This window comes from Mandrillus leucophaeus, unplaced genomic scaffold (genome assembly GCF_000951045.1).
Source record: "Mandrillus leucophaeus isolate KB7577 unplaced genomic scaffold, Mleu.le_1.0 Scaffold5, whole genome shotgun sequence".
NCBI classification, from domain to species: Eukaryota; Metazoa; Chordata; class Mammalia; order Primates; family Cercopithecidae; genus Mandrillus; species Mandrillus leucophaeus.
The window spans coordinates 11,499,924-11,512,976 of NW_012105364.1; the positions used below are offsets into that span (position 1 = coordinate 11,499,924).

A 13,053-nucleotide genomic window follows, 5' to 3' on the forward strand; every position below is an offset into this window, starting at 1 on the left:
ACCTAATGGTCTTGATATTCAACAAAAATCAGTTAACCATAGACACAAGGGTTTACTTCTGAACTCTCAATAGAAACTTCATAATTCTATTCCATTGATTTATATGTTTATCCTTAGGTTTCACTTACTTGATTGAAGTTTCTTGGTAGTAAGTTTTGAAATTCAGAAGTTTGAGACCTCAAACTTTATTCTTTTTTGTCAAGATTGTTTCAGCTATTCTGTATTCCTTGAAATTTCATCTGAATCTTAGAGTCAGTTTGTCAATTTCTGCAGAAAATCCAGGGATGATTCTGAATAGGGATTCGGTTGAATCTCTAGGTCAATTTGAAAGTATTGTGATCTTATCAATACTAAACCTTTAGATCCAAGAACAGATGTTTTTCCATTTATTTATCTTCATTAATGTTTTCAACAATGTTTTGTAGTTTTCACAATATAATTTTAGCATTCATTTTGTTAAATTTATTTCTAAATATTTTATTTGTTTTGATGCTATTATAAATAAAATTGGCTTTTTAATATTATTTCAGATGGCTCACAATTTATCTTTACATATTGACCTTTATCCTGAAGCCCTGCTATAATTGTTTATTAATTCTAATAGCTTCTAAATTCCTTAGGATTTTCTGTATATAAAATCATGTCATCTGCAAATAGAGATCGTTTTACTTCTTCCTTTTCAATCTGAATGTCTTTTACTTGTTTTCTTTGCCCGATGGACCTGGCTAGAACTCCCAGTATCATGTCAAATACAAGGGCAAAAGCAGACATCTTGGTGGGTTTTTTTCCTACTCTTAGTGGGATGGCAACCAGTCTTTCACCACTAAATATGACACTAGCTATGGGTTTTTGTTGGTGCCGTTTATCAGATTGAGGGAGTTCTATCCTTTTTCTTGTCTTTGAGTGTTCTTATCAGGAAAGGGAGTTGGATTTTGTTAAATGCCTTTTCTGCATCTATTGAAATTATCATATCATTTTTGTTCTTTGTTCTATTGATATGGTGTACTATATTAACAATTGATTTTTAAATGACAAACCACTTGCATTCCTGTGATAAACTCCACTTGGTCATGTTATGTAATTCTTTTTAAATGTTGCTAGGTGTAGTTGGCTAGTATTTTGTTGAGGAGTATTCCATGTATATTCATAAAATATCTTGGTCTATAATTATTTTGTAATGCTTGTGTCTGGTTTTTGTATTAGTGTGATATTGGTTTTACAGAGTAAGTTGAAAAGTGGTTCCCCCTCATATATTTTAAAAGATTTTCTTTTTAAATGGTATTAATTTTTCTTTAAATGTTTGGTAGAATTCACCAGTGAAAACATCTGGGCATGAGCTTTTCTTTCTGTATAGTTTTGTTTGTTTTGCTTTATTTTGCTTTTACATATTCAATCTCTTACTTATTCCATGTCTATGGAGATTGCCTTATTAAGTGTGTTTTATAATAATAGCTTGTGTCTTTCTAGGTATTTGTCCATTTCATCTAAGTTATCTAACTTATTGGCATACAAATATTCATAATATTCCTTCATAATTCTTTATTTTTCTATAAGAGAAGTGGTAATATCTTCTCTTTCATTTATTTTCTTTTTCTTTCCTTTTCTTTCTTTCTTTCTTTCTTTCTTTCTTCTTTTTTTTTTTCTGAAACAGGGTCTCACTCTTTCACACAGATGGGAGTGCAGTGGTGTGATCATGGTTCACTGCAGCCTCGACCTCCCAGGCTCAAGCAATCAATCCTCCCACCTCAACCTCCTATGTAGCTCAGACCACAGATGTGCATACCATGCCTGGTTAATTTTTTTATGTTTTGTAGAGACGGGATCTCCCTATGTTACCCAGCTTCATCTTGAACTCCTGAGCTCAAGTGATCCTCACACCTCAGCCTTCCAAAATTCTGAAATTACAGGCATAAGTCACTGTGCTGGCCCTTCTTTCATTTCTAATTCTTGTAATTTGAGTCTTCTTTTTCCCATGTCAATCTGATTAAAGGTTTCTCTGTTTTAACTTTTCAAAGAACTAGCTTTTGTTTTCCTTGATTTTCTCTATTTTTTTAAAATTCTCTATTTCATTAAGTTCCACTCTGATCTTTATTATTTTTTCCTTTTATTAATACTTGCTTTAAGTTTAGCTTACTTTCCTTTTTCCATTGTCTTACAGTGCAAAGTTAGATTATTCATTTGAGATCTTGTTTATAAAATATGAATATTTATAGCTATAAATTTTCCTCTCAGCACTACTTAAGCAGCATTGCACAAGTTTTCATATGTTGTGTCTTGATTTTTATTTGTCTTGAAGTATTTTCCAATTTCTCTTGGGATATATCTTTGACCCACTGATTATTTAGGAGTGTGTTGTTCGATTTTCACATATTTGTGAGTTTCCCAAATTAATTTATGCTATTTATTTCTAACATCATTCCATTGTGACTGGAGAATATACTTTAGATTACTTCTATACTTTTAAATTTATTGAGATTTGTTTTACGGTCTAGTATTCGGTTTGTTTTTGAGAATGTTCTATGTGTACTTGAGAAGAATGCATATTCTTTTTTTATTTGGGTGGTATTTTCTATAGATGGCTGTTACATCAAGTTTGTTTATAATGTTGAAGTATTTTGTTTTCTAGTTATCTTCTGCCTAGCCATTCTATTCATTATTTAAGTCTCCAACTATGATTGTTGAATCGTATATTTCTCCCTTCATTTCTGTGAGTATTGCTTCGTATATTCTGGTTATCTGATGTTAGGTGTACATATGCTTATAATTGTTATATCTTTCTGATAGATTGACTATTTTTGAGGACTTTGGCCTATGAGGGTATAGCAAAATTTATAGTATTATCCTGTCTGCAGTGGTCTTATTCAACTTTTTCATTATTTAGTTCCTTAAGAGGAAGTAAACATCTATTTTCATTCAAACATGCAATCTCCTTTGAAACTGAAGCCATTATAAGGAATAAATTGGCATTTTGTTCCACAAAGAAAACTAAAAAATAAGACAACGCTTTGATCTTGAATATAGAAAGCAACGAAGTCAATTATTTTGGTATACTGATTACGATCGTTTTAGTAATAAATGAGTCTGGTTTTTCTGTGCAAATCTGTGATACATTAATATCTTATTAAATGGTAAAGTCAACTGAAAATGCTAGTTAACAATCATAACATTAGGAAAAAATAGAAGCAGAAAATCTCTGCTGATGTGGTACCATTAGATGAAGTTTTATATCTTAAAAAAAAAAAACAAAACACATATGGTTGATCAGAACTATCTCTGACATCAAGAAACAAAGTAAATGCTTGATAATATGCTCAACTCAATTATCCGGTTTTTCTAACTCCTGCACATATTTCAATAATGAATGTCACATTTATAAATCATTTTGGAAAGTACATATTCTGAGTAATGAGAAGTTGATAGTTTAAGGTTATTTCCACATATTGTCTATTGTAAATAGTACTTCAATGAACACAGGAAGACTTTTATCTCTTTGAGATCCTGATTTCAATTCTTTTAGGTAAATACTAAGAAGTGGTATCGCTAGATCATATGGTAGTTCTATTTTTAATTTTTTTAGGAACCTCCATACTGTTTACTCTAGTAGCTGCCCCGTTTTTCGTTCTCACCAACAATAAGCAAGGGCCCCAATTTCTCCACATTCTTGGCAACACTTGTTGTCTTTTCTGGATAGCAATAAATTTGACAGCAGAAAATTAATTTTCTTGGTGTATTAGTCCGCATTCTCCAGAGAAACAAAACCAATATGATGTGTGCATGTGTGTGTGTGTTTATCAGAGAGAAAGAAAGAGAGAGAGAGAAATTTACTCTAATAAATTGGTTCACAGTTATGGAGGCTGAGAAGTTCCAAGGTCTGTAGTTGGAAAGCTGGCGGTTCAGGAGACTCGATTATATAGTTCAAGTCTGACTCTACAGGACTGAGGATGAGGTGGGCTAATGGCATAATTTCAGTTTGTGTCTGAGTCTGAAAACAGGAAAAGACCAACCTCCCAGCTCAAACACAGAGCGTAAGTCTCCCTTACACTGCCTTTATTCGGGCCTTCAACAGATTGGATGAGGCCCACCACACTGGGGAGGACAATCTGCTTTACTCAGTCTTCTGGTTCAAATGTTAACCTCATTCCAAAATGCCCTCATAGACACACTCAGAATAAACACAGTTTATGGCTCAGTCAAGTTGACACATACAATTAACCACTATACTAGGTGTCTTAGTGGAACAGAATGCAGAATACACTAAGTAGCCCCAATGACAACCCAAGAACTTTTATTTTCCAGAAACAGAGAACAAAATCCCCCATTTTAAGTTTATACAATTAAAGTGATACTAGAAATAAAAGATTGACAGCTCCTGGGCCCTCAGAAGGGAACAAAGTGTCCAGTTCATATATGAATTTTCAGTAACATTCAAATTTTTCCAAGTTCTTAAGATCGGCATTAAATACAAAAGTGACAGTGTCTGTATGTATTTAGTTCTCTGGTAGGAACAAAAACCATAATACTAACATTCACTTTGATACAAAATTAATTTTTCCAATTATTAATTCTTTATTATATAAGTTTATAATTATAATACTGTAACAGACCTGTTGTTCAAGGTTTAGAATAAGCAAAATCTCAAAAACAATGACAGCACCATATGTTATTTTATATTTGTTGTGTGTGGCTTCAAATGGCTTTTCCTAGTTTCCTTTACTTGATGAAATCATCATTTCCTTGAATCATTTATGGCTTTTTATCTGTTATAGAATTTCAAACTCAGTACATTCATAAGATCCTTAGAATTTCAGGCCCAGTACATGCTTAAGAAACTTTAGTTTAGCTATCTCCAGGAAGTCTTTCTAAATTGTGGCTGAAAATACATTCCTAATATCTGAGATCATGAGTTTTTCTCAATATGATTAGAAGGCAGTCAAAATAAAGTCTAAACAAGATAATTTTTAGACATCTTTTGAGATCAGCATATAGATGTTATTCCTCATTTCTTTGTAAAATTGAATACTACCCCAATATGCAGATGTACTATAATTTAGCAAGCTCCATGTTGATATACATATGGATTCCTTCTCCATTTTTTTTTCCTATTTGTTGATAAATTCAAGTTGTTTGTCCTGTGGAATTCCCTAGGATCTAAATTTTGATGATGTCATCTCTAACTTCTTGTTTAGCATTTTCCCTTATTCTTTATGTTTCTTGAGTTAGTAGATAGATTTTTTTTTCCCAAACCATACTGAAAACGTTGGAAGTAGCTATATTTTAAAGGTCTGATCAAATTTCAGCTTGATTTCTGAAAGGATTATTCTTAGTTAATGTTTCATACTTCAACTAGGTGGTATATAATTGTCTGGTTGACTCTTTTTTGTGATTTTAGCAACTATTGAGGATCAATGCCTCTATCCATTAATTAGAAGTTACAAAATTGTTCTATTCTAATTACATGATACTTTCCCCATTTATTGGCTTGAATAAAAAGAAATTTACTCTCTTTCACTATTTGGTTATGCTCAGGTATAGATTATGTAGGAAATGCAGAATAAATGATTGATTATCAGTTTTCAGAGTAATGAGTTGTTCAAAAGAGGACAATGAAAAATTTTGGAGTTTTTTTAGTATCATTTTGACTTCATGGATTTAAATATATCTGATGTATTTCAACCCGTTGCAGTTAGTATTTCTTCAGTGATTTTCAAATTTCACATGTTTGATAGTGGGAGGCTGTTTAAGTTGACTCAAGGGTGCTTTTGATACAATCCTAGTAATCCTTGATAGCTTCTTTGGTTTATGTTATAACAAGAGATTCCAGACTCATCTTGAGCAATTTCTGTCTTAGATAGGCCTGGAATCAGACATTTTCCTAAGAGGCTCTGGTTTCTTTATGAATAAATAAAATTTAGACACTTAGAGTATGTCAGATGGGTGCATTGCTACTAGACAAGTTAATTTAACAGTTTTTCTTCCACAGGGTCAAAAAAAGCACTGACTGCCTGATACCGGAATCACTATACTTGTGAATTATATTTCTCTGTAAATTGGTTTTTAAAAAGTACAAATAAGTCTTCTATAGTTTCTGCTGAGATCTGATGGAAAGAATACTAGTTGAGGTTTCAAAAGTAAAGGTTTACATCCTGGGAACTTCTGTGTGATATTAAGTAAGTCATTTCACTATTCTGAGTCATACATAATTTCTTGTACTTCAAAATAGAAATATTACCTATCATAGCTTTTATGAGAACCAGTATTGAAAGTACTTCATAATAACAGCTAACAATTCCTAGAATGTTTTATGTGCCAGCCTTTGTGCTATGTTACCTAGTTTATATCATTAAATCTGTATAAAAGGACAAAAAAAATTTTTTAATTATTATTATTAATTACCTCCCTCTTATAAGGGAGAGCACCAAAGATTAGAGTGACTGGTATCTTGCTGTTTCTATAAAGGAAATTTACAAAGATCCCAAGAAGCCGAGGTCATCAAGCAGAGTAGGAGGTAGATTTCCTATCCAGGAGCAGTGAGCCAAATTAAATACACAGGTAATCTACAGCTGCAAAATGTGAGAAATGATTGAACATAACCAGTAGTAGCAGACCAAATTAAGAAAAATGTTTAAATGCATTAAATTTATGCTTAAAATTAGAACAAGTATATTTGGATTCAATTACAAGAAGAGGAAGACAAAGTTATGATAGAAAGAAAACTCAGCAACTGGGATTACAAACTGGGCTCTTTTACAAACTCGCCATTTGAATTTGTCAAGAGATTTATTCTCTTCAGGTCTCAATTCTTCACAGGGGAATGAGGATATATGATTGTACAAGCTAATCTGTTAGGATAAAAATAGAACAGTAATGCTTGAGGAGAACTTTATAATAACTCACTATTGATGTGCAGAGTTAAAAAAAATTACAACGTATTTATAGGTTCTACCAATTCAGGTTTCTGAATCACTCATTAATTCCTTCATTTAACGATACTTGTTGAAGACCTACTGAGGTCTGAGCAGAGACTCAGAGTTGAAAAGAACGCACCTGGATTTCAAATATTTCACAGAAAAACAGAGGTGAAGAAGGAGGTTGAATCAACTATAATTCCTTCTACAGCAGCGTCATGTTTCTTTTGAGTTTACCTTTCAAGTAGATTGTCTCCAAAAGAAGGAAGTCCTATCAATTAAACATGACTCTCAAGAGAACAACATAATGTGTATAAGTGATTTTAAACAGAACATAGCATCAGGAAGTGAAAATTGCCCAAGACCCCGTTTTATCCTGCACTTTTCTGTTACTTTGGTAGTCAAGAGTTGGTTGAGGCTGGGTGCAGTGGCTCACACCTACAATCCCAGAACTTTGGGAGGCTGAGCAAGAGGATCTCTTGAGCCTAGAAGTCCGAGGCCGGCCTGAATAACAAAACAAGACCACATCACTACAAAAAAATAAAATAAAATAAAGTCAGTTGAGGATCAACAGCAGAGTCCAAGTATGCAAGGGGTATGTTATTCCATTTACTCCTCAGAATAATTAATTGAGGTACGAGTTATAGTACTGATTTTCAGATAACAAAACAGGGACTGTAGGTAACTTTCCCAAGGTCACACAATCAGATACGTAGTGAAACCATGATTCAAATTAGATGCAAAATGACTCTAAATTCCCTATTCAAAAGTCATATATGGGAAGGGGAAAGCAAAAAGATCTAACATTTCGCATAGACCTCTTTTTCAATAGCACTTCTGGGCCCCTTAAATGTCACTTTTTCTACATAATGATTTTTGCTTGCAAAAGTCACCAACTGCATTTTTACTAATATGGCTCCAGCTTCCAGATCTACAGCAGTGTCAGCGTAGGTCAACATGAATATTATCCCAAAGCCTTCACAGTATTCAGACCGCCAGGGTCTGTAAAGGAAGGACGCAAAGTGCCATCTTAGAATTGGTGCTTGGTAGGTCGGGAATGACTCCCCCTTACCTCAGTCTCTGGCCCCCCATGAGAAGCCATGTCAGGAATGGTTCTGCACTCAATGAGTCCAGGTGGGAAATAGAAACCTAGTGTGAACCCGAGGCTAGAATAGAAACTGCAGTTAGTCCTCTTCAATGGACCAGTTGACCAGGTGACCCCTTCTGTTAAATCAGACGATTACTTAGTAATGTGTCCTTAAATAAACTGCCAACTTGAAAAAAAAGTCTTTGAAATGAATAATTTAATATTTTATGTATAATTTTATGTATGTACATTCATGTAAAGACTACATTATACTAGTTTTAGTTTAAATGCAACTTAAATGTTCCAATAAAGAGGAAGTGTACATTGACTTTACTCCAGATCTGATTTCCTAGCCAGATTGGAGGCAAATAAAATAATATGTTTCTGTTTATGTTAAGTGACATACATAATGTCTACTTATAATACCTCTCAGTAGAATTCATAAGAGAAAAAAATTGTCATAAGTTACATCCTTCTTTAAATGACTACGCTAGAGACCACACAATTCCCTTTAAACTCAATTATCTCACAAATGAATGCTTTGATAACTTGCTAAAAGCAGTAGACAAAGTGTCATTAGTGAACCAGGAGAAGGGGAAACCCCAGAACAGCCATCAGCCGTCTTTACTTCTCTGCAATCAGCTCCTTCATATCCCTGATAACAATGACAGGAAAATGTATCTGCCATCACTGCCAGGTCTGCATCAGATGCTCTTCCTTTCACAGTAAATTCCCCATCCTCAGAGGCCTCTATGTGGTAACTTGTGGGGTTCAAGTGAAGGTAAGTGGGTGAGTTCCACATCTTCCTTATGCACCTCCCGTTGTTCCTGCAGAGGTGAAAGCTGCATACCTCAGCAGCTCTGGTCACATTGGCTATGTAGCTCCCTAAATCAGAACTCACAAACTGCTTCACCTTTGTACAGTTGGCCTAAAAATGTGGAAAGAAAGTGATTTTAGTGTTTCTCACTGATAGAAATGTAGAAAGAAATCGATTTTAGTGTTTCACGCTGGTACTGATAGAATTAGAGCTTCTAGAACAGTTCTTTGGTCTTGATTAAAACATAATGGCTTGGTTCCAGTTGTTGAACTTGTAGGCTCCTGGGCACTATAACAAGGATCCCAAATCAGAAAGGGGAGAGGTCTGAGGGGCGGGAGATGGATATTATGTTACAGTCAGGTTAAGCAACTGAACTTGCAAATGGCCCCCAGAATCAGCACATGGGACCTTGCCTTTCTCCAATTTACATTCTTTTTTTCTTCCTTCTAGCTCCCAAGTTAATGGGTATAAAAGGAAAAGGAACAAACCCAAATTAGGAATGTACCAGAACTGCTGCCCTCAGGCTACCATTCAGGTATGTGGGGACTTCCATAGTTGTGTTACAGCCTGAATCGCAGTCCATCATTTATTGTCAAATCATCTTATTCCACCATTCTACCGAGTATTATAGCCTTCTGGACTTTCCTGTTAATTTCCATCAACTGTCCTGGGTTCTGTACTTCTAACACAATTCAAACACAGAAAAGTCTATATGGCTGACTAGGTAACTTTTGTGTATATGGTTCCTATTACCTGTTCTAAACAGAGGCCATCTGTGTGCACCCACCTTCCTGATGAAGCTCTTCTGATGAGCCACCAAGGGGCTGGGGTGGAAATATCACACCTGGAAAGTCAGGAATTAATCCTCTGAGTTTCTTCCTAATTCTCATATGTGGGCATAGGCATAAACAGTTTCATGAACATTATCTCAGTAGCAACAAATTGAGACTGTGAAATTCTAAGAATAATATCAGATCATCATGGACTTGCAAAAACCTCAATTTAGCAAAAAGTGTCAAGGGTACCAGTATTCAAGGTAAAATGCGTTACACTATAGAAATATAAACAAACTACATCTGGAAATATGGAAGAGATTGTAATTAATGTGGATTGGGGAAAACTAAGAATCTTTCCTGAAGTAAAAAAAAAAATCTCAGCTGAGAGAAATTTGAAGAGCCATATAAATCTTTTTCTTTTTCTTTTTCTTTTTCTTTTTTTTTTGAAATGGAGTCTCACTCTTTCATCCAGGCTCAAGTGCGATGGCATCATCTTGGCTCACTACAACCTCTGCCTCCCGGCTTCAAGCCATTCTCCTGCCTCAGCCTCCCAAGCAGCTGGGATTACAGGCATATGTCATCACACTCGCCTAATATTTATATTTCTAGTAGAGATTGGCTTTCTCCATGTCAGTCAGGCTGGTCTCAAACTCCTGGCCTGAAGTGATCCCACCTCCCAAAGTGCAGGAATTACAGGTCTGAGATGCCGTGCCCAGCCATAAATCTTATTTTAAATGCTGTTAATTTTTAGCTGATTTCTCTGTAGAGAAAAAATAACTTCATTGTGGAGAATTAAAAAGTTACCACCTGTTTCTACCTCTCAAAATAGTATATAACACATTTTCTATAGTCGTTAAAATGCAAGGTGTCCATCATCAAACTGTGACTAATGCCAACTCTACCACTAACTATCCTAAATAGCTGTTAACCTAGTTGGTTTCCTCTCTAGTTTCACCATCTGTAAATGAGGACGATGGTCACTACCTCATATGACCAGGAAGTGAGCAAATTCGACTCAAAAAATCTCTTAGCACAACCTTAGTGTATCATAAATATTCACCAAATGTCAGTGTTACGATTACTATCTTTATAAAAGTTAACAATATTTTTTATCCTTTTCTATGTATCAGGCACTGATTTGGAATATTTATTCTAAAGCTGGTTTGCTATGGAAGTCATGAGAGCTTTATTAGAGTAAGCTCTCCAAGAAAGCAGAGAAATACTTTAAAAAAAACATTAAATATACCTTCAAGATACTGACTTACCTTGGATGAAGTTAAATTCATGTCTCCCCAAATAACAATGCCTGCAGCTCCCAAGGCAGCACTTTCTCCTATGGTGCTGACTAGATCTTGCTAGATTGAAGAGAGTAGAGTTCATTATTAATTTGAATGTAAAACAACTCACCGGGAGCCAGGCATGGTGGCTCACGCCTGTAATCCCAGCACTTTGGGAGGCCGAGGCGGGTGGATCACAAGGTCAAGAGTTTGAGACCAGCATGGTCAACATGGTGAAATCCCATCTCTACTAAAAATCAAAAAAAAAAAATTAGCCACGCATGGTGGTGGGTGCCTGTAATCCCAGCCACTCAGAGGCTGAGGCAGGAGAATCGTTTGAACCCAGGAGGTGGAGGTTGCAGTGAGCCAAGATCACACCATTGCACTCCAGCCTGGATGACAGGGCGAGACTCTGTCTTAAAAACAAAAAACAAAAAACCCACCAGGGATTAGGATTAGAGTCTGAGTTCAGTATAATAGGTCTGGTACTGAGCTCATATACTCCTTAGATACTATTTTCTATTTTCTTAGAGTGACACAAACGCTGAATAAACCAATGCTCAAAAATCACACTCTGTAACCATGTGCAAAAACATAAAAGTATTTTTAAAGAAAAACATATTTTGCCATGCAGGATGTTATTTTGAAGACAATGAGTCTGTAAATGGTTATCAGAAATTATTGAATTGAAATAAATCAGGGGCACATACCCACACACCAGATCATATGTATGTGTTCCGGAAACTGAATCCAGAAGTTTTCCTTCTCCAAATGGGATCCTCTTAACCAGGTTCCTTTTCCATTTTGCAGCATGCCCCAGTAACACTTCATCCCCACAGTTATGTGGATGCGTTTATATCATTTCAATTCCAAGGCCAGGCAAAGAAGCAACGTTAAGGGCTTGCAGGCTCTGATTTGGTCCAGCTTTTATATTTGTCCCTGAAATTATGTGTGTTTAATTTCTAAGTATCTGGCCTAACGGGCTTTATTTATGACTCATCCAGTCATGGCAAAGTCGCTGGAATTTTCTACAATATGGTTAAGATAGACAAAGGTAAGGTTTTAGCAGAGAGAATTTTGATTTTATAATCTTAAAGGGTTATTGCTTTAGTGTTTAAAGATTAACATGGATCTAGGCCATTTTCTGGAGGAAATTAAGATTTGAATATATGTAGTTGATTTCCTGGTTTGTTAAATTATAACACATTCCCCCAATCTTTAGGATACTAAGCATTCACCTTTTACTCCAAGGGTGAATTTCTACCAATTAAATGCTAGAAAATGTTATTAGGTGATTTGGTGGAAAACAAAAGAAGAACTGTAAATGCTATTTTGCCATTGGGCACTTAATATTAATACTTGAGAGATAAATCTCTTTATCTGATACTTTTATTGTCTAACACTCAAATTAAAGGTTTTACAAGATCATTTTTTAAAGTTTTTGTTTGTTTGTTTATTTGTTTGTTTCTGGGCAATTGTCTTGTGACTTTCAACAAGGAAAGAGATTTTGGGTTAAACTAATTTCCATTTCAGGTTAACATCCATTTTCATTTCATACGATTACAATATCTGCTGAACAGACCATAGCTGACATGACAGGAAGGAGAGGCTCAAATGAGATAATATAAATGAAAGAATTTTGAAAATTGTCAATGGCACGATGAACAGGGACAGAGAAGGGGCCATCCCTGCAGTACCAAGACTGAAGACTCTGCTGAGTCCGTGTCCACTCCCTCTTTGGGCAAAGACATAAGGGAGCAGAACTCCTCACTCCCCTCACTTTGAAACTTCCCTGAAAATAGTGTCATACAGTCACATGGTGTGATCAGGGCAGAAATCCCCAACAGCTCTCCTTTTGATTAAGGCATTGTCATCAAAGGAGAATAAAGACATAACATTTACATTTTATATTTATAGGCTATTGAACTATAATAAGTATGTAAGTGACAGATATTTCTGGTGAAAGCCACACACACCTTCTGAGGTTGCTGTCAGTTTCTTCCGAATTAGTTTTCAAATCAGTTTCTCACCAAATTAGTTCACTGTCACCTCACAGAGAGCAGGGTACTGAATGAATCACAAAGCAGCTATGTTTTGGGGATCAGAAAAGCAAGGGCACTACCCAGCGAGGAAAGTCACAGATAAAAGTGCCTCTGGGTGCAGATTGGGACACCTGAAAGCTTGAGCCATG

At 35.3% G+C, this 13,053-nt stretch overlaps 1 protein-coding gene across 1 annotated transcript in view; it reads right to left on the reverse strand.

Moving 5' to 3' along the window:
- Positions 1 to 8,197: 8,197 nt before the first annotated feature.
- Positions 8,198 to 13,053, reverse strand: part of HYAL4 (hyaluronoglucosaminidase 4) — a 52,445-nt gene continuing 47,589 nt past the window's right edge. The window contains exons 3-4 of the mRNA XM_011995944.1: positions 10,851 to 10,940; positions 8,198 to 8,920 (exon numbers count right to left, since the gene is read on the reverse strand). Coding sequence (XP_011851334.1) covers positions 8,519 to 8,920; positions 10,851 to 10,940 — 492 coding nt within the window. The 3' untranslated portion in view covers positions 8,198 to 8,518. The remainder of the gene's footprint in view (positions 8,921 to 10,850; positions 10,941 to 13,053) is intronic.